Source organism: Brassica napus, chromosome A6 (genome assembly GCF_020379485.1).
Source record: "Brassica napus cultivar Da-Ae chromosome A6, Da-Ae, whole genome shotgun sequence".
Classification (NCBI taxonomy): domain Eukaryota; kingdom Viridiplantae; phylum Streptophyta; class Magnoliopsida; order Brassicales; family Brassicaceae; genus Brassica; species Brassica napus.
In genome coordinates this window covers 1,382,655-1,405,895 of record NC_063439.1, presented here as the reverse complement: position 1 = coordinate 1,405,895, position 23,241 = coordinate 1,382,655, and the positions used below count along the sequence as shown (strand labels likewise).

At 35.6% G+C, this 23,241-nt stretch overlaps 5 protein-coding genes across 7 annotated transcripts; all 5 read right to left on the bottom strand.

The window, feature by feature from the left end:
- Positions 1–131: 131 nt before the first annotated feature.
- LOC106402790 (nitrile-specifier protein 2-like) lies at positions 132–4,456 on the bottom strand. The gene is made up of 5 exons (XM_048781780.1): positions 4,386–4,456; positions 3,899–4,116; positions 3,283–3,792; positions 2,224–2,958; positions 132–1,188 (listed from the first exon to the last, which is right to left on the bottom strand). The coding sequence occupies exons 2-5, from the start codon at positions 4,094–4,096 to the stop codon at positions 253–255; spliced, it is 2,379 nt and encodes a 792-aa protein (XP_048637737.1). The 5' UTR covers positions 4,097–4,116; positions 4,386–4,456; the 3' UTR covers positions 132–252.
- Positions 4,457–6,304: 1,848 nt separating this feature from the next.
- Positions 6,305–8,842, bottom strand: LOC106345749 (jacalin-related lectin 18). 2 transcript variants are annotated; one of them, XM_013784923.3, is made up of 6 exons: positions 8,739–8,842; positions 8,394–8,594; positions 7,827–8,261; positions 7,288–7,722; positions 6,741–7,190; positions 6,305–6,657 (listed from the first exon to the last, which is right to left on the bottom strand). In XM_013784923.3, the coding sequence occupies exons 2-6, from the start codon at positions 8,592–8,594 to the stop codon at positions 6,421–6,423; spliced, it is 1,758 nt and encodes a 585-aa protein (XP_013640377.1). In that variant the 5' UTR covers positions 8,739–8,842; the 3' UTR covers positions 6,305–6,420. The 2 variants fall into 2 exon arrangements, with proteins under 2 accessions (XP_013640377.1, XP_022576229.1); XM_022720508.2 differs by lacking the exon at positions 8,739–8,842 and having other exon boundaries at positions 8,394–8,723.
- Positions 8,843–9,061: 219 nt separating this feature from the next.
- Positions 9,062–10,037, bottom strand: LOC111213978 (jacalin-related lectin 15-like). The gene is made up of 2 exons (XM_022715822.2): positions 9,756–10,037; positions 9,062–9,483 (listed from the first exon to the last, which is right to left on the bottom strand). Exons 1-2 carry the CDS (start codon positions 9,951–9,953, stop codon positions 9,232–9,234), a joined length of 450 nt encoding a protein of 149 aa, XP_022571543.1. The 5' UTR covers positions 9,954–10,037; the 3' UTR covers positions 9,062–9,231.
- Positions 10,038–12,501: 2,464 nt separating this feature from the next.
- Positions 12,502–13,855, bottom strand: LOC106345750 (jacalin-related lectin 15). Its single transcript, XM_013784925.3, has 3 exons — positions 13,671–13,855; positions 13,355–13,569; positions 12,502–12,982 (listed from the first exon to the last, which is right to left on the bottom strand). Exons 1-3 carry the CDS (start codon positions 13,702–13,704, stop codon positions 12,731–12,733), a joined length of 501 nt encoding a protein of 166 aa, XP_013640379.1. The 5' UTR covers positions 13,705–13,855; the 3' UTR covers positions 12,502–12,730.
- A 1,046-nt stretch (positions 13,856–14,901) lies between these two features.
- LOC106345748 (homeobox-leucine zipper protein ATHB-15) lies at positions 14,902–19,661 on the bottom strand. Of its 2 annotated transcripts, none has more exons than XM_013784922.3 (15): positions 18,853–19,661; positions 18,621–18,780; positions 18,453–18,553; positions 18,289–18,379; positions 18,112–18,207; positions 17,677–18,030; positions 17,531–17,605; positions 17,346–17,458; positions 17,071–17,260; positions 16,800–16,976; positions 16,224–16,304; positions 16,014–16,148; positions 15,503–15,940; positions 15,279–15,428; positions 14,902–15,196 (listed from the first exon to the last, which is right to left on the bottom strand). In XM_013784922.3, exons 1-15 carry the CDS (start codon positions 19,059–19,061, stop codon positions 15,050–15,052), a joined length of 2,517 nt encoding a protein of 838 aa, XP_013640376.2. In that variant the 5' UTR covers positions 19,062–19,661; the 3' UTR covers positions 14,902–15,049. The 2 variants fall into 2 exon arrangements, with proteins under 2 accessions (XP_013640376.2, XP_013640375.2); XM_013784921.3 differs by having other exon boundaries at positions 15,503–15,943; positions 18,853–19,652.
- Between the last annotated feature and the right edge of the window lie 3,580 nt (positions 19,662–23,241).

The following is a 23,241-nucleotide window of genomic DNA, read 5'->3' as shown; positions in this document are numbered from 1 at the left end:
TTTCCATGTAAATATATTGATATGAATTATTATAAACAAATAGAGTAATAAAAGTCCAAAAGTGACAAATTTTGGTTTTGTTCTAAGGGTACAATAGGAGAGTTTAGTTGTTCAGTTTTGGCAAAATTCCCTTATCAGTTCTGCACTTACTGTTTCAATTTATTTGAGTCAAACAAAACAGACATAAGATGTAGTCGATCCATCCCACGATGCAACAAACAAAAAATTTAAAATGACCAACACCAAGAGGTTTTAAGCAGAATCTACACCATAGAAAAAGATGTCATCATAACGGCCGTTGGTCGGAGCCTTCCCTCCATACATCAACAGCCCTTGTTTCCCATCCAGGGACGCAGTCGTGGATGCACACCATCCACGCGGGCTATGACCTTCCTCAAGTTTCTCCCACAACAAACTCTCAGTGTCCAACTCAAAAGCCCCGCTGTCCAATTTCCCTGGACCCAAATGAGCCTGTGGGTCCATCTCAATCTCACCTCCCGATATAATTATATATTTCCCCACGACCGCTAGCGCGAACACGCTTCTCGGCCACGGCTTTTCACCGCTTGTTTCCACTTTAGTCCAGTTACTTTCAACTGGATCGAAGCAATGAACATCGTCCATTTCATCACCGCAAAATCCATACACAACCCAAATCTTTCCTTGCACTACGGCAAGCCCCGCTCCACCTCTCGGTACTCTAGACTCTCCAGGATTAGGAAGCTCAGTCCACTTCTGATCAACGATGTTGTAAGCATGAAGTGAGTTTAGACGTACCGTTTTACTCACTCCACCAAAGACGTATACGTTTTCATCATCAGCAGCCATCGAGAAGAAGCTACGCGGTGTAGGTCCTTTATCAACAGGAGTTATTAGTTTCCACTCGCTCTTAACGGTGTCGTAAGAATAGAAACCGTTGTAATTGCGGTTGCTGTCGCGGCCACCAAAGACGTATAGTGTAGTTCCGATGGCTACCATGCAAACGCCTAAGCAAGCGAGTTCTGGAACGTCGCCGTTCTGAGGAGCGATTGACCACGCGCGAGTGTTGAAATCGAAGACGTACATGTCTTTATCAATGGAGAAATTCGGCGTTAGCTCTCCTCCAAAAGAGTACATTTTGTCTCCAACCATTGCTATAGCATGCGAGCATCTTGGTCCAGGTTCAAGATCCTTGCCTATTTGTTTCACCTAAAGATAATAGTTACACATGTTTCAGAATAAGTTGTTTTTTCTAAAAATTATTTAAGAGATTCTGAGTTCAAAGCCGTACATCCCATTCCCATAAAACGAAGTCTCAACTATCTTAAATTGTTTTTTTTGTCATCATGTTAAATTAACTATGAGAGTAAATTTCTCGTAGAAATTCGAGCATATGACGACATATTAGGCTATCCGGAATTTGGAATCTCTCACCATAGTTTTTCACCATTATTATAGAGATTTAATTAGAAAATCTCGCAAATGTACATATACTAGGTCTAAGAACAACTCCAACAAAAAGTATGTGAGTGAGTATTTCACTATTAAAATAAATATAAAATTGAAAAAATAGGAGTGTGAGATGGAGCGTTCAAATGAGACTTAATCAAAAAGTGTATTTTGATTTTTTAATTATTATTTCTTTTTTCTTTTTAAAAAAATATATATATATATATATATATATATCAACCAATCGCGGGTCGCCACATGTCGTGGGGACCCGCAAATAGTGCAAGGATTCACTAAGAAAGAGTCCTTATTTAAGAATTTTAAGGATTAAATCTTTAAGTTTTGGTGAGATCCACTAATTATTTAATTATTTTTTTTCTAAGGACTTCCCCTTAAGAGCATGATTATTGGTGGTCCTTACTCTTGGGTTCTTAATACACATATATTTGTATGTATATATTATATACGCATATATAATAGATACATACAAATATATGTGTATTAAGGACCCAAAAACAAGGACCACCAATAATCATGCTCTAAAGACTCCCATTGCGAGTGCTCTTAGAACCTCTAATACCACATGTCTACTTATTGTCCATCCATATACATTTAATTTTTGTAACAGTTCTAAAATTTAGTTAAGTAACCAAAAATATATTAAAATAATAGTATTAAATTGTTGAGATACTTATTTTGAGATACTAAACAATAAATTGCTCTAATAAATATGAACCAAACAGAAATATTTAACCGTATGTCCATCTCTACTATATATATATTATATGTACATACCTGGATCCACTTGCCACGCAACATCCGCGTAGAACGAGAAACATAAGCTCCGAGAGAATGAATAACATCCCCGGAACTTCCATAGAACCCGGTGATTTTGCCGCCTTCGAGGAAGAACATATTCGATGAGGTCTTTCCAAAGGAGGGAGAGGTTATGCCCTTGAACGTCTTGAACGTAACAGATGTTATAACTCCGGTGTGTCTACCGTAGTAAACTTTTACAGATGTGATGTAATCGTCTTTATGAACCTCGAACACTTCTGTTCCTGACCCTGTCTTCTTTCCGTGCTCGCGCATCTCTCTTTTACCGTCTTTTTCGTATTCGAACTTGAGGTAAGCTACATTGGAATCTACTTGACCAACATAAATTTTTCTTACATTATCAAAAGAACCGTCATCAAATGTTTCTCCACCCTTTCCTCCTAGAGCCTCTCTTTTGTTGGGAGAAGAGGCTGGAGCTGGAGCTGGAGCTGGAGCCGGAACTGGAGCTGGAGCTGGAACGGGAGCAGGGAAAGGGGCAAAATGTGCACCGAGGGCATTAATAACATTACTGGACCGACCACAAAACCCGACAAGCTTGAAACCTGTCTTCTCAAAAGCAAATTTACTACCATCCTCATTCCCAAAAGCAGGGGAGGTTCTTCCTTTTGATGTCGTAAACTTAAGCGACGTAAGCTTGCCATCGATAGTTCCCTCCACTAACGTAATATGCTCATGAGGATAACCCACCACAAACTGCAACAAGATGCTACATTTCATTCAAACTTTTCATAATATCACTAGATAACACATATATTGAAAGGCAATTGTATCAAATAATTATTTTTAAGTTTTTGTCACAAAAATAACCCTCAGAAAATAAAAAGACTAAAATATTTTTATTTAATTTTGAAAATTTTAATATATTTTTTTATTTTTAATCCTAAGGGCATAAATGCATTTATCTTTCAATAAAACCTATTTTGGTCATTTTTCTTTTTGAGAATTTATTTTCGTGAAAATGAACTAAAAAAAACTATATAAGGAAATTTCTCTATATTGAATATCAAGATTAGTTACCTCTTTTGGAGCTTCATCTCTCTCCCCATGACTATGCGGTACAGTTCTTTCGCCTTTGGCATACTCAAACCTAACGTAACTAACAAACTTACCACGTCGTCCAACGACTACTTTTCTAACACCGTCAAAAGCACCATCGTCCCAAGCATTCCCTTCATTCCCACCTTCAAGGTTAAAGTGCGTAAGAGGATAGTTGAAAGCGAAGAAGTGAGGTCCAATGGCATTAAGAAGGGGACCAGCGCGTCCATGGAATCCAAGAAGCTTTCCTCCGTTTTTGCTCTCAAACATGAAATCTGTCTCATATGATACTACAGGTGCTACTGCAGATGATATTGCAGATGATACTAATGATGGTATCATTGGATTCTTCTTATGACCGAGTGTGTCAGATGTCCTTCCACGGGAGGTTTTGAAGAATAAAGATCTGATCAGCGTTGTTTTATGCTTGATATCAAATTGGTGGGTTCCACCAACAGCTGTGATATACTCATCCGGATAATCCAACGCGAACTGGATACCCCATTTTCCATTAGAAACAACAAATGTACAAGGCGATATAAAGGTATGATATTTAATAAGAACATATTGAAGAATACACATAGTGAAAGTTTATAACCTCTTTATGCTTCCGGGTAAACTGCCCATGTTCTTTGCTTTCAGTATCTCCATCCTTGTCGTACTCGATCTTGATATAAGAAACACTTAGGAGGGATTTTCCGACAATTATTCTCTTCACCCCGTCAAAAATACCATCGTCAAAAGGATTTCCCTTGTCACCACCCGCGGCTTCCAGTTTTTCAGACATGGTAGCCATCTTCTAACTTCTACGAAAACCTGATGAATTGAGATTTTTATTTTCATTCAAAAACTTATAACAAACGAGAAACAACATGATGTGTACTTGGTAAAGAAATACAATAAACTGAATAGCATAAACTCTGGGTTTTTTTTGTACTTGTCACAAATCAAAAGAGAAGTTAATACCCTTGGTAGGTACTATTCTACCGAAATATTGTTTAAAAAAAAAATTTGTGAGTACTTGCATGCTTAAAACAGGAATATCATAAGGAAACTCGTAATAACAGAGAAAGAAAGAGAGAGACCTGAATCTTGAGGGTTGTGTTACTCTTAGGTTAGAGGAGAGCTGTGAGTGAGAGAGCCATATATGATATATATATATATATATATGGGATTATGAATATTTATTGATCGATACTCCTTTTCACTTTTTCAGGGGTTACATTAAAAGTTAAAATATAAATTACCTAGTGATTATTATTTATTCTATATTATTAACAATTATTATGACTTGTTTGTTTGTAATGATTTTTTGTATTCTTTCTTAAAAGCAGGTGAACTGTCACTTTGTGCATGAATACATTATTCGGCCAACTTGACCTAAAGAAGAGCTAGTGTGCATATTTTGCATTCACATATCATGCAAGAGGGTTTCGTGGATCAAGTATCATAACTAATCCCTGTAAAAACTGTGCGGTTTAAACACGTTTTCTTTTGCTTAAGGTCATATTAACCACATTAAAATACAAGGTACCATCACTACAACCGGCTATAGCATCAAAACTTCTGCAGAACTTTGACCATTTTTTCTGCAAATTTGGTTCAGTGATCCCTATTGAATATTTGAAGTATATTATCTTAATTTCGGATAGGAATCAACTAATTTCTTAGAAAGGGTTGGTATGTGTCTTATTTTTATTTGTAAGGATTTGTTCAAATTAACTAAGTGGTTTTGACCTAGTTACGTTAAAAGGATTTCAGCAGGAGTTTCCGCCTTGAATTTGATTTTTTTTTGCCACCTAACCATACCATATTAATAGATCAGTTGTGTATCCGAAAGCAAGCGTCATAGGATTAGTATTTCGTATTAGAAAACATTTTGAATTTTCACAATTTTCAAAACAAAAAATAATAAAAGAAAAAGGATTCGATCAAAATCATTGTACCATCTAATTTATTATAATCAGTACCTTTTACCAAACAAACATAAAAAAAGACTGAAGGGAAGACCTAAGATGTGAAAAGGACTATTTTATAAACACGTACGCGGTTTCATATTAGGGCCCAACATATGACCTAGTAATCTAGTATGATTTAAGAAAAAGAAAGTCGAAAGAAAATGGTTATTAGAGATAAGGTGAGAAGATGCTCGACGACTCCAGTGGGAGTGGTTAAAAGCTTTTAAGAAGTCTTAACAAAAATTTAACAAAAGCAACTTTTTAATCATCGGTATGTAATATAACAAATACTTACAAATATTTCAGCTAGAAAGATAATAAACTAGGCATGGAACTTATTTTAGTTCATATCGATGGATCTTGTGTAGATGTTTTTTGTACTTTCATGGGGTTGCATTTATCTAAACGTCGATAATAAAAACTATCTCTAATAAAAAGAGCCTTTAATATGACTATAAACCATGTATATATATTCAATCATGGATGTGTTGTTTTGCATAGACAATAATATTTATTTTATAAGAATAAAACAATACTTTTTTAAGAAAAAGAAATCGATACTTTGGTTTCTATACACCAAATACCTCAAGAGGATGACTTCAAAATATTGTCATTTACAAAAAAAAAAACTTGATGTACAATTAATCATTGTTTGGTTTCTTAGTATTGTACTCCCTCCATTTTTTAATATAAGTTGTTTTAGAATTGTGCACACAAATTAAAAAAAATCATTAATTTCTTACATTTTCTAAACAAAAACATCATTGATTATTTACCTAACAACAAATCAACCAATAATAAAATAAAAGACATATTATCATTGGTCATATAATATTAAATGTTTATAAATTTTACATAAAAAACCTAAAACATCATATAATTTGGAAGATAAATTTTTTTCTAAAACGAGTTATATTAAAAAATAGAGGGAGTATATTTTTCGAGTACATGATAACCAATTTATCATTTTGTTTTTTAAATTAAAAAATCACGGTAAATAAATATTCTCAAAATCATTGTGCCGCGTCAAACGCGGGGTGGACACCTAGTTATCAAACCTTAGATTACATGAGAGATGAGACTCTTGCTTACATAGACAGTACTTGGGATAGTGAAAGACAAGAGATCAACGTTAATGTTCGAGAGTATATCTGTATAGGATTCAGATAGGAATGACATGGACCCCAATTTTATGGAGAAGAAGGTTACTGGACTTTCCATGGAACCCTACAATCATATGATTATCCTTGTGGACTACGAAACTTGATGTTGTACCAACTCCAAAGTCTGGAGAGGTTTGTCTGTTGGTCTTGAGCCTAAGCATGGTTATAGCTCCGGATATATTATCATAACTACCCTCCACTGATGTGACATATTCAAATGGATAGTTTAGCTCAAACTGCAAAATAAGAAAAATCGTTAGTGTATAATTATAAGTTTGATCAAGTAATAGCTAGTAGCTTTAAGTATTGAATCAGTGACCTCTTTGACTCCAAATAGCTGGGTCTTGTTCCCATGATCATCTCCGAAGAACATTCGAGCATCTTTGTAGTACATGAACTTGACAAAGCATATGGCATTTGAGCTTATTCCAATGTATATCTTTCTGACACCATCAAAGCGACCATCGTCCCAAAACGCTCCTCCATCACCACCTTTTGCTTCTAGTTTGTTTGCATCAGAAGACATAGGATAAAAATATGCTCCGATAGCCATAAGAACAGAATCATCAGATCGTCCATGGAACCCAGCCAGAGCACAACCTTTGCTCTCAAGTAGGATACCAAGATCTCCAAAACGTTCATTTCCAAATTTCTGAGAGATTCTCCCTTTGGATGTTTTGAAAGTCAATGATGTAATCCATGCTTCACTTTCGTTACTGAAAGTCCCTTCCACCGAAGTGAGACATTCATTTGGATAGTCGATAACAAACTGCACATACAAGCTATTTAAGACCACACACACATGTCTTCCATTATATATAGTTGAAGAAATATATATATATATATATATATATGTAGAGCTTTACCTCTCCTTCTTGTCCTGTGAATCCATCTTTAAACCCATGGTCACGCTTTTCTGCTTTGCCATCGTTCTCATAATCAAAACTGATAAACATTATATAGTTGTTTTCATAGTAAGCATACACCTTTCTTATGCCTTGGAAAGCACCATCATCCCAAAGGAGGCCTCCACTAGTAGCACCTTGGCATTCCAATTTCATTGGAGTAAGCCTTGTGAAATACGCACCAAGAGATTTTAAGCTCTTCTCAACATATCCATGGAACCCAATGATCTTCATTCCATTTTCTGAAATTATAAACTTCGTACCCTTGTTGTATCCCATCAGTTGTGAAGTATTGAAGTTAGTCTTGAACTGAAGACCTTGGATGACCCCGGACGTTACATCATAGTATCCCTCCACGGATACTAGACATTCCTGGTCAACATGTTTAATTTCAAACTGCAAACAAGAAAATGAAGGTAAAACAACATATAACATTCAATAAAATGTTATGGAATCGAGTAACAAAATTTAGTATTTATTATATATATATATATACATACCACGGGCTCAAAACCTCCACCTGAGATAGAACCATGGATTGGCCCATCTTTTGGCTGTCCATCCTTGACATAGTCAAACTTAATGTATTGTATGCCTTTACGACCACCTCTTACATGTATCTTTGTTACACCTTCGTGGTCGGATCCATCATCCCACTCCTTACCTCCATTACCGCCTTTCGCTTCCATTCTAGTAGGAGTTATCCATGTGAAATATGCACCAAGAGAATAGATATTTGATTGTTTGGATCCGTGAAACCCAATTATCTTTTTCCCATGGACTGCTAGAGTAAACTTAGTACCCTTTTCATCATATCCCATCAGTTCAGAAATTCTTAAGTTGGTTTTGAACTGAAGTGCTTGAATCCCAGTTGACTCTGTGTAGTAGCCGTTGACAGACTCAAGATGTTCATGTTTTAGATGATTAATTTCAAACTGCAAAGTTTGAAATAAAAGTATCACAAAACTAATATCTTCAGATTATAAACTCGAACAAAACGGTTAGAATAGAAAGAAAAAAAAACAAATGGAGTGTATTTAGAAATGCTATTTTCAAAGTCATTATACCGTCTGTGTGAAACCCTTGTATGATTCACCATGGAATGATCCATTGTTGAGTTGTCCCTTCATTATATAGTCAAAACGTATGAATTGTATGCCATCAGATCCACCTCTTACATAGATCTTTGTCACATCATCATGGTTAAATCCGTCATCCCATATGTACCGGCCATTCTTGCTCCCTTCCGCCTCCAGCCTTTGGGTCATCTGGAATAGATTTGAAATCTTCACATATGGATAAGTGATTTCTAATGCTCATTAATCTTTCAATACTTTAAGATCTTAAGGGTATGAAACATCGATGTATATAAAAGCAAGTCGTGTCTAAGGAAAGAAAGAGAGAGAGTTGACCTCAAATAGTCGTCGACAAGAGAGAGAGAGAGAGAGAGCTGGTGTTGAGTAGAGAGTGGGATCGATGGTGATCTATAAGTTAATGAATGAAAGATGTAGCATTCACACCAAAAAAAAAAGTTAATGAATGAACGTGCCATTTATATACAAGTTTTGCCTACTGCAGATTTATTATATAAAAGTACAAGCAGATTTGTTTATATATATATATATATATATATATATATGTCATTATTAGTTAGTTTGCGGATCCAGAAATAGTATGAAAGGCAGTAGTTCAAAATCTACTGTAATAAAATTCAAGTGCTAGTAAGTTAAGTTCATCAAACCAACATTAAAATTCAAATACCTTACTGCAGTTTACAACTTGCAAATGATGGAATTTGTGAAAGCCACACCAAAACAAACATGAAAGATGATGACATAGTAAATTAGTACAGACTCAAAACAACATTAAACCAAACGGATGAAGAGCATATGTAGCTTTTTCCAATTAGTATTTCAAATTAGCAGGAGAAAGCGGTGCGAAATAAGCTCCTAGAGAGCGAAGGTTTTTGTCAGAAGATCCATGAAACCCAATGATCTTCTTGCCTTTGACTTCAAGTTTGAACGTAGTACCAAGGTTGTATCCCATGAGTGCAGAAGTCATGATGTTGGTTTTGATCACAAGGCCTTGTATCGCACCCTCGTCGTAGTAACACTTGACAGATACGATATGTTCATCAATGGTATGGTTTAGATCAAACTGAAAAGAAAAAAGTATTCAGAATTATTGATGAACATATAATATAAGCCATTTATATAGAATTGCTAACAATAACCAAGTCTAAACCGGATCTAACCAGAAGCTAAACACATCGAATCATTCGTATACATTGAACTTGTAACCCTAATAAATTAATAAAGTCAAAATGTAACACACCACATGCGATCTAAAACTCAAAGATCGCAAGAAAATCAAGCAAACTTTGATGAACTGACGAATGAGATCATATGGAAGAAAGTTTGACGACGTACCGACTCAGTGAAACTCTGACCCGAGCCACCATGGATTGGTCCAGCTTTAGGTTCTTCGTTCTTGACATAGTCGAATTTGATGGACTCTATGCCTTCACAGCCCTCTCTTATATAGATCTGTGATATACCTTCATGGTGGCCATCATCCCATTCCGTGCCTCCTCCGGTGCCGCCTTTAGCTACCAGCTTCTGAGCCATCGTGAGATTAAGATAATGTGATGCGTGTTACTATTTTTTAACTCAGATATGTATATTTAAGTTGATTTGATGGATGAGAACGTGCCAAAATTGGATCTGGACAGTCCATGCTTTACATCGGGATTGGGTCTCTTATAAAGACAATGGGTTTGAATACAAATCAAGTTTATAGTAACAAAATATATTTTTTTCTTTTATTTTTATTTTTGTAACAAAAAAATCTATATAAATCTATACTATGTTTTTGTTATTATTAGAAAGGTGCTCTTCAACATTTTAAAAGTTTTTTAAGCAAAAGATTATCCACAGTTTATTTTTTATTTTATGTAGTTTAATGATAAAAAGTTCTCTAAAAAGTATTGGTTTGGTTGGTTGAATATGTGGTTTTATGTGTTTTGTTTTAAGATTTAGACTTTAAATATTTAGTTGTGACTTTGAATTATTGATGTAGAATTTTTTCAAAGCACTGACTAAATTTTTTAGAGAAACTGAGTTCTTAAAACACTTCCAAAATACTTCCAATGTAAGGGTTTTTCGCTCTTTAATTCTATAAATACATATGTTACACACACATATATATATGTGTATGTTATTGCATGATTCTAAGTTTTACGGAAAACCCAATCCAAAGTATTTGAAACTAGATATTTTGGGAACTTTGGATTTTTCATAAAACTTAGAATCCTAAAATTACATATACATATATAATATATACATATAACTTAAGAACTAGAATTCCCAGAATTTCTCTTAAATTAGCATGTTTTCTTTTATAATCTTTTGGTGCTAGATTCAATTTTAACATGATGATTATATTTGAAAAGATTTGTAGAAATAAAAATGGTTGTCTGCAACTTCTACGAACTCTTCCAATCAACCTCTATGCTCTAAAAGAGGATCATCGGCTAGTTTCTCAAAAACTAGTTTTTAACTAAAAGGTTTAGCTCTTAAATAAGAATCATTTTTCTTCTTCTTTCAACAATCATTTTTATTCTCTCTTGAACTAATTCGTAAATATATAGCTATTAGAAAACTCAGCAATGGACATGGTTTTAGGTACTATCACAATCTCTTTTTTTTTGTGAAAAGTCTTTACACTGCATGGAAGAACTTCCATTGTGCCATTGGGATTGGGATGATTTTTCTACAAAGCCATTGAAGTTCACCAATGGAACTGCAAAGTAATTTGACTCTAATGAAACTGCAAAACACCACGAATTTGGTATAATTACTTTCCAACTAAACTACAGAAAAACATTATTTAAGAAATTTAATACATATTAGCATACCAAATACTATAGTATAATATATACTACTAATTATTTATCACACTAAATATTAAATATTTTATTTTATGATATGACTAAGTTAGATTTATTAAATATTCAAAATTCGTAGAAAAATAATATAAAAATATAAAAATATTTTATTAATTTAAAAATCATAATATTTTAAATGTTTAAATTTTAGTAATATAATTATTTATTTTAAACTTATAATTTTCAGAAATAATATATTGAGATTAATTAAATTAAAGATATATATATATATATATTAAAGTGTAAGTTTTTTTTGTAAAAATATATTAAAGTGTAAATAAACACTAAAACATAAAATTACAAAACTAAAGCCAAGCTAAACAAGCAGAAAATCTAAGATGTGAAACCAATATTATAGAAACATAATACAAATTAAAAAATATATATATATATATATTCCTGAATTATTGATTATAATATATATTTAAATTTAATTAACAATAACATAGAAAGTAATTATTAAAATTTAAGATCTTAAATATGATAATGTAATGAAAAAAGGATTTTTTTAGTCTATAATTTAGTGTTGTGATTGAAGATGGAAAATAAAATGTAATACTAATATTAGTGTTATTTAATTTTAAGATTATATTTAGTTTTATGATTGGAATGCTCTAAGTTAAAAAGTTTCTTTGCTGACTCACAGTCGCTGATGTGGTTGATGATCTTGACGTAGCTCCACTACATGTATTTATCTATAGTTCTTGGGCCTTTCTTGCCAGTTGGGCAAATTCTGCTTGTTAGGATTGAGTTCGTCCTGCTCAAACAAAAAGGCTTCACATAGCTCTTTTATCTGATCGTTTGTCAGTTGTTTTAGGTTCTTACGTCTAATTGTTTTTTTTTTGGACAAATTCTTACGTCTAATTGTTGCAAATAGGTAACTAAAACAAATGTCCTACCAAAATGATACTTTAAATTTTATACTCTTAATAGACGACTAACGTATTTCTAAACTTTATTAACGATCGTAAAAGTCATTAATGACATAAATCACAATCAATTATTGATTGAGTTCCTAAGTATTTTTCTCTTCATTATCTTGGCTGATGTATGCATTTGAATTTGATATAAGTCAACGATAGAGATGTGGATATAATATGACATACTTTAATTTAGTGGTTTTTGAAAATCAGTCGATTATTAATTGAATTTTGGTGGAGAAAATTGTTTGGATAGACACGTTCTCTACGTAATCAAAATTTAAATCTTAAAGAGCAACTCAATATATATAGTGATATAAAATGGAATATTTATTTTTTATTAGGAAAGTGGAACTTAGTCTGAACAAAAACAAAATAAATATATACCCTATTGCAATTTGTAACGTGCAAGCGATTGAATAAGTGAAAGGCACGCCAAAACAACAAGGAAGATGATACAAAGTCAATTAGTACAGATTCAAAGCAACATAAAAATCAAACCGATGAATCTTGTACATATAGCTTTTCGGTAGAACTCTTAGATTTCCATATTAGCAGGAGAAAGCGGTGCGAAATAAGCTCCCAGAGAGTTTAGGTTTTTGTCAGAAGATCCATGAAACCCAATGATCTTCTTGTCTTTCACTTGAAGTTTAAACTTGGTACCAAGGTTGTACCCCATGAGTGCGGAAGTCCTGGTGTTGGTTTTGACCACAAGGCCTTGTATCGCACCCTCGTCGTAGTAACACTTAACAGATACGATATGCTCATCAATGGTATGGTTAATATCAAACTGCAAAATGTGTATATCCACAAGAAGAATATGATGACCATATAAAGCATTTATAAAGAGTTGACAACATTAACTAAACCTAGACCGGATCTAACAAGAAGCCATAAAGACATCGAATCATTCCTAGGGAAATGGAACAGGAACAGTATGATACGCTTTGATAAAGTCACGTTCCAAGGAAATAATATCGGTTTATTTTACGAACGAAGAAAAAAAAAGTCAACTTCGAACTAGCCATATTGGTCCATGCGATCTAACAAAATCAAAGATCGTCAGAAAAGTCTACTCTTGGTTTTGAAAGAATGTAAAATTTATTCAAAGATGGCAGCAAAACCAAGCAAAAATTGATGAATCGATGATATGAAAACGTACCGAGTCAGTGAAATCTTGACCCAAGCCACCATGGATTGGTCCAGTTTCAGGTTCCCCGTTCTTGACATAGTCGAACTTGATGGACTCTATGCCTTCGCTACCCTCTCGTATATAAATCTTTGATACACCCTCATGATCAGCTCCATCATCCCATTCTTTGCCTCCATTCCCGCCTTTCGCTTCCAACTTTTGTGCCATTGGGAATGGATTTGAATCTGATGATAGAAAGAGATCATGTCAACTTCATAAGTCGGATGAGTTTTTCTAATTATGGAATTAAATGATTAGAAGTATGCATCTATAAAGATGGTTGTACCTGATGGACCTTCAGAAGAGAGAGGACTTTGCATCTTTTGAAGTATATGTTTTTGTTAACCTCAAAATGCGGTATTTGTTTAGAAGTAACACCAAAACATGATGCAATCGATTGTGAATATAAATCTTGTATTAGCCAATATAAAAGTCAACTACTCGACTACCACTTGGTGGTGTGCGTGTGAATATGTGGATTGCGTCATGGTCGTTATAATATAGAGCAGGTGGAAGAGTGGTATAACGAAACTTTCATGTATGATAGCTAAAATCTCTACATGGACTTTATAGGTCTTACTAAACCTGGACATTTCGGGTATCGATTCGGTTCGGTTATTTCGGGTTTTGGGTAGTTCGGATAGGGGCTAGAGGATCCATTTAGTATTTTATTTATTTTCAGTTCGGTTCGGTTCGGTTCGGATAGTAAATGTAGGAACCAAAAAATATCCGAAAAAAGTTTGGTTCTCATTTGGATTTGGTTCGGGTTCAGATAGTTCGAGTAATTCGGATAATTTGGAAAAAAATATCGGTTATTTAGGATAAAATATCAAATACTTGGGATGATTTAGATAAAAAATTTGGATATTTCGGATTACTTTGGATATTTCGGATAAAACTATCCGGATAGTTTCGGATACTTTATAATAATTTAGTTATCCTCAACTATTTTCAAATACTTTTAATAAAATTTTAAATTAAAAATATATATTTAGTGATGTTATATGTATATATTATTAATATTTTTTATATATTTGGGTACCCGTTCGGTTCCGGTTCGATTCGGTTATTTCGGATATAAAAATATAGGAACCGTTCGGGTATTTAAAGGTATTGGTCCGGTTCTGATTTCGGGTATTTCGATTCGGTTCTTCAGTTCTGGTTATTTTGCCCAGGCCTAGGTCTTATTTACATGCTAAATAATTGTTTTTTTGCTAACCAAGTATTCTGACCCCACCGTGGTGATTTAGACTAGAGACCGAAGTGAGCATGGATCCGAAGGTCACCAGGTGGCTCACCGTGTAACGGTTTTCGATCTCGGATGCTGCAGCCCATATGTAAATTCCGCAGTGGCCAAGGCTCGAACCGAAGAACGGGCACTCCAGCTGGAACTTCTTTACCACTAGACCAAAGCAACTTGATTGATGTTAAATAATTGTTGCGTCTTGTTCTTAATATATATCGACAGGAAACTGAGTTCGAACTTAGATAAAAGATCATCATCACACGTAATCAAATAAACCACAAACATCATTTTTCTTGAGTTTTTAAACAAAATACTGTTAATGTGTTTCACAGCAAACATCAAGAACACAACAAACAGAGACCGTCTTACAGTACAACCAAAGTATCTTCTGCAATAAAAAACAGATTATTTTTGAAGTATCAAACAAAGGACCAGTTGATGAACACAAAGCAGATACAATGAGCGTTCTCTTCTTCATTGAGTACTTTCCAAGCAACTGCTCTCTCGTATGAAACTGGTCTCCCCATGCTTGACAGACATATCCCACCTTGAAGACTCGCAAAGCCCTAAACCAAAAAAATCAAGTTAAAGTCAGATAAAACCTCATCAAACTACTACACAAATCAGACCAGAACGTTGTTAAAAAACCTGTTGCATGATCTGTGGGAACTCAGAGCAGAGAGTCTTTCTTCCATTGTCATCAAATATCTTCTCTAAAGAGATATCTTGAAGAGAAACCAACGTAGTCTCAAGCATGTCAAGCCCCGCCTGGTTTGCAAATGTGAAGACTGGCATGGCCTAAACAAAAAAGGTTAAACGAGGATCAGTGAATAATAAAACATTCATTGAGTGTTTGATGTTTAAGTTAGTACCTTCATTGAGCAGCAGATGATAGCATCTGTATGATGCCAAAGGTTCTTGAGAACAGATTCATTGCCTTCACTTGTTGATTTAAGTAACTCAACACCCATGTAGCACCTGTAACTCTGGCAGATCCAACGAGCAAGTGTTTGGGCTTCAGGAGTACCCAAAGGAGTGCGTAGACCGACTTGTGAGCTGATGTGAGAAGGAGAGAGAGCCAATGCAACTCTCTGAACCGATGAGATGATACCACGAACGTACTGCCTAGCCATGGAAGCTACATGCTCTTGCATATGGCTCTCAATACCAAACTCAAACGCTATTGTCATCACAGATCTTGCACATGTACCGGAGCTTCCTGATTGATCGGTTGATGCTTTTGTTGTTCCGGCTGGACCAATCTCCAGTGCTGAAGCAAGATCTAACGTTCGGTTTGGACTTGACACTTCCTGCTTTTAGGTTCGAGATAAAGCTTTAAGAATCTGAAAACTTTTAAGTGGTAAAAAGATTATTTGTTCTAACCTTTGTGGAGTCAAGAGGGATGATACGGAAACCAGAAGGAAGCAGAGGCGCATCATCAGCAAAGGAAGCATCAATTGGAGCAAATATGAGTTCAGCGCATGTTCCAACAGCATTTTCATCCATGCCGCTACAAAGCTGATCACAAGACGAATGTATTTATCAGTGATCCACGTTAAAACTCATTCAGACAAGACAATCTAAAGTACTTACTTGTAGAAGGAAGATATCTCTTGGGACGATTGCATCTTCAGGGGAGTGGCCAAGACCTTCCAATTTGATGACTTCCATGGACTAATAACAAAGAAACACCACAAATCATTTATAAAAAAATTTATAAGAGATGTAGTAGGATTGTGAAGGCTTATAAAATCACTGATAAAGCCTTATTAATCATTTCTAAAAAAGCTTGGTAAAATATTTATGAAACCTTTTAAATCGGTTTATAAAATTACTAAGATAATGTATAATGATTTATAAATTAATTTAAAAGATTATAAATTGGTTCTAATAATTTAAAATAATGTAGAAGTGATTATAAATGTTTTATTCATTTTTAGTGATTTTCTAAACCATTTTATAAACTGTTCTATAAGTTTTTAACCCCTTAGATGGAATTATAGACGGAGAATGACAAAATGTTAACGGTTAGTAAATTGAGGGTTTACAACGTTAGAATGTTAGTTGAAGGTTATCTTCCGATTCAAAAATAGTTTAGAGGTTTTATCATTAAAAACCAAATCTCAAAAGAACAAACAATCAAATAGTATATAAGAAGCTTGAACTGACCTCTTCATGCTCAATAGTGTGAGCAAGTGGAAGTATAACTTGCCCACCGAATCCTCCAACTCTGGCACTACAAGGTCCTACTTTAACAGCTGCTGCCAAATATGCATCAATGTTGTTGTCAGCCCATTCTGATCTGTGCTCCCTCAGAAACCGAAGCAGGATCCCCGGAGGAACATTCTAAAGTTGCAAAAAAAATCCAAAACAAAAGAGTAAGAAAAAGTGTTGAAATAAACATAAATTGATCTATAACAAAAAAAAATGGTGCAGGAACCTGTAAAAGCATGGAGGCTTTTGCGCATAAGACCACATTGCTAACAGGAGCAAAGCCATTGGAAAACGTAAGGTTCAAACCCATCAGCTTGTCTGGAGAAGAGTTCACAGTGATTGTGACATCATCCATGCTGTCTCCTATCACTGACCATCCTTCATCAGTGAAACCATTAACAGCCTCATTGAAGCCTCTGTAAGGAAACAAACAAAAAAATGTATTAGACAAAGCAATTTACTAAATCAATAAAAAAGGAAAAAGTGAAGTGTATCAAAAACCTGCTTAGCCTTTGACTCAAAGCTCGTAAGGCAGCAGGACGCCGTCCCCAGCCATTGACGCTACTGTTAGTCTGAGACACCTCTTGTGCTATTTGCTTGAGTTGGCGCAGCGCCTTTGAACAAAAAAAAACAATGATTAAAAACATCAAAAAGGCAATGTTAGGAATAGTTTTAAGTTCACTTACTGCCATTGTTGTCTTCTGCGCAAGTACTTTTGGTGACTCGTAGAGCGGACGCAAGACCTCAGGGACACTACAAGCCTATTTAACAAAACAGTCAGGTTTAACATTCTCTGATGCATTGAATAGTATAGAGTGAAGATTGTTATTACCTCCAAATCCATATGATCAACAATGTGTATGATGGAGCCACCACCATCACAAGGACGTATCAAGTACCCACTAGGGAGCATCTCTGCTCTAACAAAATGTTGAACCAGTGGCATGCTAGGACCGTTCTGAGTGCTCTTAAGAGACCTCTCGCACACCACAAGGCTGCCATCTTCTAGAACAGATGTGTAACGCAACAACCAGAAGTCGCGTGGTGGAGCTAACGTAGTTGGTGCATAGAGCTGCATATAGAGCAGCTCAATGGTTCCACCGTTGGCGGTTGGCAACACATTCATAACATCAACAGCTCGGCATTCGCGGAACCACGAAGGCCGATCCTTGACGATCTCTGCGACCTGTAAATAAAGAGAAAGCAGATTAATCTAAGGTAGAGTAGTAGAAGATTGCATAAGGAATGGTTCTATCTCTACACGTACCCTTGTAGGCTCGAGACCCACTAGGCCACAGGCGCGTGCTGCCACACCAGCGCAACCGTGAGAAATAGAAATGATTCCAATGGAATCCGGACCAGGCTGTTACAAAAACATAAAGGCAAACCGTTACAGAGAGGAAGAAGAAGAACTCATTGATGATTCACAATTAGACGAACATACCTTCATTCCAGGCATCTGAACCCACTCAACAGCGGTTCCAGTTGCCTTTGAAAGAAACTCTGCTAAAGTTTCTTCTGCAATGGACAAAAGTCTGCAAACACAAAATTTAATTCAGAATATAATGTAACTAAGAGAGTAACATGTTCTCTCACTAAAGAACTAACCCTGCAGGACTAGCATCTCTTGGAGGAATCTGTGATGCTAATTGGTGCTGACCACTCGTCACAACCGATTCACAGCTTGTGTCTTTACCTGGAAGGGTAGGCTGGAACCAAAAGATAAAACAAAATCAATATGAAACATTATATGAATCTTAAAGACAGGATTCTCACATTGGGAGTGTGTTGACGGAAGTAGCTGTTTTCATGAACCAGCTGTGACACTTGCTTCTGCAACCTATCATTCTCCTCCATCAACAGCTTGTTCATTGCCGTCAGCTTCCTATTCACAGCTTGAAGCCGTGAAGCCTCTTTCCTTTGTTTCTCTCTGCATCTGAAGTATATAAAAGATTAGATCAAAGAAACTTCCATTTACTGCATTAAGGAGTGTTAGTATCATTATTACCTTCGGTTCTGAAACCATACTTTGATCTGTTTGGGCTCAATGTTAGAGAGAATAGGACACTCTCTGATCAACTGCTGACGGCGGATAGAGCTCGGTTTAGGACAGTCATGGTAAAGCCTCTCAAGCGCTTCAACTTGCTCAGGTGTGTACCTCACATACTTCCCGTTGTCCAAGCATCCCATCTTCCCATCTTTGCAAGACATTGCCATTACTCCTTAATACCAAAGTCTACTCCTTTCTAACAGAACATAACCTTAACAAAACCCACAACTTAGTGAAGGAGACAAAGCTTCTTAATCCACTCAGTGCTCTTCCATCTCAAACTCCTAAGTAACCTTCAGAATATCATTTGCCTTATATAACTTAGAACACAAGACTTATCCTTTTAAGGACAAAATTACAAAACACAAGAAAAAGACTTTTGTTTTCCCCCAAAGATTACAACTTTCAGCTTTTTTTGCAAACACCCAGAAAAGGAAAAACCTCAAAAAACAAGAAAGCTACAACCTTTATGTTCTGTTTTCTCGTGTCGGTACAGAGAATCAACGAGTTGACTCAGCCATTAGAAAACCCGAGTCCCCAGATAGCCATTATCAGTCAGTTCTCAAAACCCATATTCTCCATCTCCGAGCTCTCATTGAAAAGGTTAAAGCTTTATTATGAAAACCCTAGAAATTTAATGAAAGGAGGAAACTAGAGACGACGAAGAAGACGTATGAGAGAGTATGTAGAGAAGGAATCATGAAGCTACTACTACTGTTGTTTTAGATGTTTATCTACTCTCTCTCTCTTTTTTCCTCTGCTTATTCATGGCAACTTTGATTTTTTTGGGCTTTTCAATATTTAATTATATTTTTTTTAATCAATGATGATTTGATAGTGGCACACTGCATCAAATATTTTTCATTTTTGTTTTATTTTTTTCAAGTTGCGTTTGTGAATTAACTTTCTCGTTGGCATTCTCTTTTTCTCTTTTGCTGATTGGCACATTGCATACCTCACCACCACCTCGACGGTAAAACCCAAATCTCTCTTTACCCGAATCGTCAAAAATACCCTTATAACATGTGAATAAATCAGTCCAAAATGCAAACATTATGTCAAATTATAAGTTTCTAATTCAAAAGCAAATAGTAATAAATAGATTGCTTTATAACATTTATATATTAGTATTATTACTCTGTTAAAATTTTAACATATTTTTCGAAATGATACATTTTAGAGTTCATGGCAAACAAAATCTTACTTTAGAACTAATAATAAAAATTTTGAGTTCTTTAGTTGTATTAACAAAACATCAACTGATATCATATTAAAATTTTATATAGTTTCAACTCGAATTTCATTAATAATGAGTAAATCAATTAAAAACTAGTATATATTAGTGTTGATATTTCCAAACTTTTAAAGTAAAAATTAGTTTTTCAAAAATTAATACAAAATAACGGGTTTCTCATTCAATCTATTCTTGTGAATAAGTTATGGTTAACTATGCTATTAACCATTTGTGTGACGACGGTAATTATGAGATGAATGAGGACTGTATAGCTAAATCTTACATTACCCTGACCAATGAGTAGTTGCTACGAGGAAAGTGGGAGAGTGGCATAATGTGTAATAAAGTGATAAATTGAAGGGTAAGATCAGAGCGGCAATGGGAAATGGTCAGAAGCGTATAAAAATAAGCAAATGGCGTGGGACTGTGGGAGAGAGGTCTGCGTAGAGATGCAGAGACAACATCATTACCTTCTTTGCATGCGTCTTCGCGTCTTAAAGCTGAAGCCTCTTTCTTTCTTTCTTTCTTTCTTTCTCCTTTTGTCAACTCCATTTCAAATTTATTAAACTAAACTTACTTTACCACTTCTACATTTAATGTCTGTAAAATGTTGTTACAAAATGGTACTTTTTGTTAGCATAATGTTTAATTGTTCATCATGATGAAAATAATTGTCTAGTTTGAGTGGTTTCAAGTTTCAACATCTAATGATGAAAAATATTTATTGTCATTGCATTAAAACACGGAATTGCTTACGTTTTAAAAGTCTAGAGTTTAGACACGTTAACTACAAATCAGGCCTAAAATGTAATGTAGCCCAGCCCATTAAATATCGCAGCTATTGGTGCTATGTGAGGTCATTTTCTTAATTTTTTTTTTCTTTTTGGGTTTTGAAAATCTGTATGGTTTGAAAATATTTTCCCTAGTTAGTAATTTGGGTCTTTTGAGGAACTTTATTTCTCGTTTTCTTTTCGCTAGTTGTATCGTGCCAAAGTTTATATTGTAGTAGGATAGTTTTAGTGCCCTTTCGGTGGACTTAGGAATATAAGTGATTTTGAATTTGTCACATTGATCTAGTTGAAGTTTGGATTGGCGTTCTTAGCCATTGTTTCTTTGCATGAGTTATTTCTATTGGTTAGATATCATTGCTTAATGCTCTAAAGATTCAGCTTCTATCATTGCTCAATGCTCTAAAGATTCAGCTTCTCAAAATTCATGTCTATTACGATATAGTCAAATATATTGGAAATATTCCATATCTTGTTATGGAAGTTATCTTGTTTCCTTAGTCTTATCTCTTAGGTTTAACCTAATCTCCAATGTAATATATATTCGGCCAAGAGCCATTCAATAGAACGAAACTCTTCTCTCTATTTTGGCATGGTATCAGAGCAAGAATAGATCCAAATTTTTCTTCTCCCTCAAGTCTCTAAACACAAGCAACCTCTGCTTCATAAAGTATGGTGGAAGATGACGATTCCTCCTCCAAAACCCCTTCAAGTGGGAAAACGAGCGAGAGCTCAGGAAAAGTCCCTATCACAACCTCACCATATTATTTACATCCATCCGATCATCCTCATCATGTCCTCACACCAATCCTTTTGAACGGTGATAATTACGAACGATGGGCAAAGCTTGCTAGAAATAATCTTCGCGCTAAACAAAAGCTTGGCTTCATCGACGGAACTCTACAAAAGCCAGCGCCAACATCAGCAGATTATGACAAGTGGGCCACCGTAAACTCTATGCTCATCGGCTGGTTATACGCAAGTATTGATCCTAAGATTCATCACTCAATATCTGTTGTTGAAAATGCAATTGTGATGTGGGAGAATCTCCGAGCTCGATTCTCTTCTGGAAACGCACCTCGTGTCCATCAGTTAAAAGCAGATATTGCAGCATGTCAGCAAACCGGACAGGACGTATCAACCTATTTCGGTAAACTCAAAGTCATGTGGGATGACCTAGATGATTATGAACCTGCAATTGGCTGCTGTTGCGAGAACCCGATGTGTACAATCCTACTTCAACACAACAAAAGGCGTGACCATGAACGCATTCATCAGTTCCTCATGGGTCTCGATGCATCTCGGTTTGGCACAACTCGGACTAATCTACTTGGTCGTCTCACTCGAGACAAAGATCTGAACTTGGACCAAATTTACTCAGAACTTGTTGCAGAAGAAAGACATCTCACAATCTCTAGGAGTAAAGAGGAACGCATGGACGCTATTGGTTGTGCAGTTCAACAAGGAGTCAATGCAATTGCTTCTGCCACACGATCAAGAAATAATCTTCTGTGCACTCACTGTAGTCGCACAAATCATACTATTGAAAACTGCTGGGTTCTTAATGGATATCCTGAAGGATGGTCTGAAGCCTCATCAGGAAGAGGTCGTGGCCGTGGAAGTAGCAGAGGTCGCGGTAGAGGCAGGAGCCCTCAACCAGCTCGTGCAAGCAACACTACGGCAGCGACACAAGACTATCCAGATCAAATTCCTGGAGTCAGCAGAGAAACATGGTCTGCAATCGTAAATCTTCTCAAACCATCTAATACCTCCACAGAAAAGCTATCTGGTAAGCATATGAACGTTGATTTTCTTCTTGATTCGGGAGCATCGCATCATATGACAGGAGATGTAGATTTGTTAACTGATCTCTGCGAAATACCTCGCAGCATTATTGTTTTGCCAAACGGCAAACACACGTATGCAACCAAAGAAGGATCTCTTCATCTTGGTGGCGATAGAACTCTCACTCACGTTCTTTTTGTACCCGATCTCTCGTGCACACTGATTTCACTGGCACGCCTATTACGAGATTTGTCTTGTTTTGCTATCTTTACTGACAAATTATGCGTAATACAGGACCTTTCTTCGAAGATGCCGATTGGAGCAGGTGAGGAAGAGAACGGGGTTTATCACTTTCGCGGAATAGTTCCAGCTCGAGCCTACAAGACTACTTCAACAAACTACGCAGCATTGTGGCATCAACGCATGGGACATCCGGGAAAGAAAGCATTATCTTCAGTTTTATCTACTTTAAAGGATTTTGATAATAATATTTGCGAGTTTAAAGATTTCTGTGATGTCTGCATTAGAGCAAAACATTCT

Excerpts from the sequence above, each read along its gene's own strand:
- LOC106402790 (XM_048781780.1), bottom strand. The coding sequence starts at position 4,096 with ATGGCTACCATGTCTGAAAAACTGGAAGCCGCGGGTGGTGACAAGGGA. Across the intron at positions 2,959-3,282 it reads GAGATGAAGCTCCAAAAGAG|TTTGTGGTGGGTTATCCTCA; the intron begins GTAACTAATCTT and ends ATCTTGTTGCAG. Across the intron at positions 1,189-2,223 it reads TGCGTGGCAAGTGGATCCAG|GTGAAACAAATAGGCAAGGA; the intron begins GTATGTACATAT and ends TATTATCTTTAG.
- LOC106345749 (XM_013784923.3), bottom strand. The coding sequence starts at position 8,594 with ATGACCCAAAGGCTGGAGGCGGAAGGGAGCAAGAATGGCCGGTACATA. Across the intron at positions 7,191-7,287 it reads TCACAGGACAAGAAGGAGAG|TTTGTTATCGACTATCCAAA; the intron begins GTAAAGCTCTAC and ends TTGTATGTGCAG. Across the intron at positions 6,658-6,740 it reads AGCTATTTGGAGTCAAAGAG|TTTGAGCTAAACTATCCATT; the intron begins GTCACTGATTCA and ends CTTATTTTGCAG.
- LOC111213978 (XM_022715822.2), bottom strand. The coding sequence starts at position 9,953 with ATGGCTCAGAAGCTGGTAGCTAAAGGCGGCACCGGAGGAGGCACGGAA. Across the intron at positions 9,484-9,755 it reads GTCAGAGTTTCACTGAGTCG|TTTGATCTAAACCATACCAT; the intron begins GTACGTCGTCAA and ends TTTTCTTTTCAG.
- LOC106345750 (XM_013784925.3), bottom strand. The coding sequence starts at position 13,704 with ATGCAAAGTCCTCTCTCTTCTGAAGGTCCATCAG. Across the intron at positions 13,570-13,670 it reads CTCTTCTGAAGGTCCATCAG|ATTCAAATCCATTCCCAATG; the intron begins GTACAACCATCT and ends TTCTATCATCAG. Across the intron at positions 12,983-13,354 it reads GTCAAGATTTCACTGACTCG|TTTGATATTAACCATACCAT; the intron begins GTACGTTTTCAT and ends CACATTTTGCAG.
- LOC106345748 (XM_013784921.3), bottom strand. The coding sequence starts at position 19,061 with ATGGCAATGTCTTGCAAAGATGGGAAGATGGGATGCTTGGACAACGGG. Across the intron at positions 17,459-17,530 it reads CGCAGAAGACAACAATGGCA|GCGCTGCGCCAACTCAAGCA; the intron begins GTAAGTGAACTT and ends TTTTGTTCAAAG. Across the intron at positions 16,305-16,799 it reads ACACTATTGAGCATGAAGAG|TCCATGGAAGTCATCAAATT; the intron begins GTCAGTTCAAGC and ends CTTTGTTATTAG.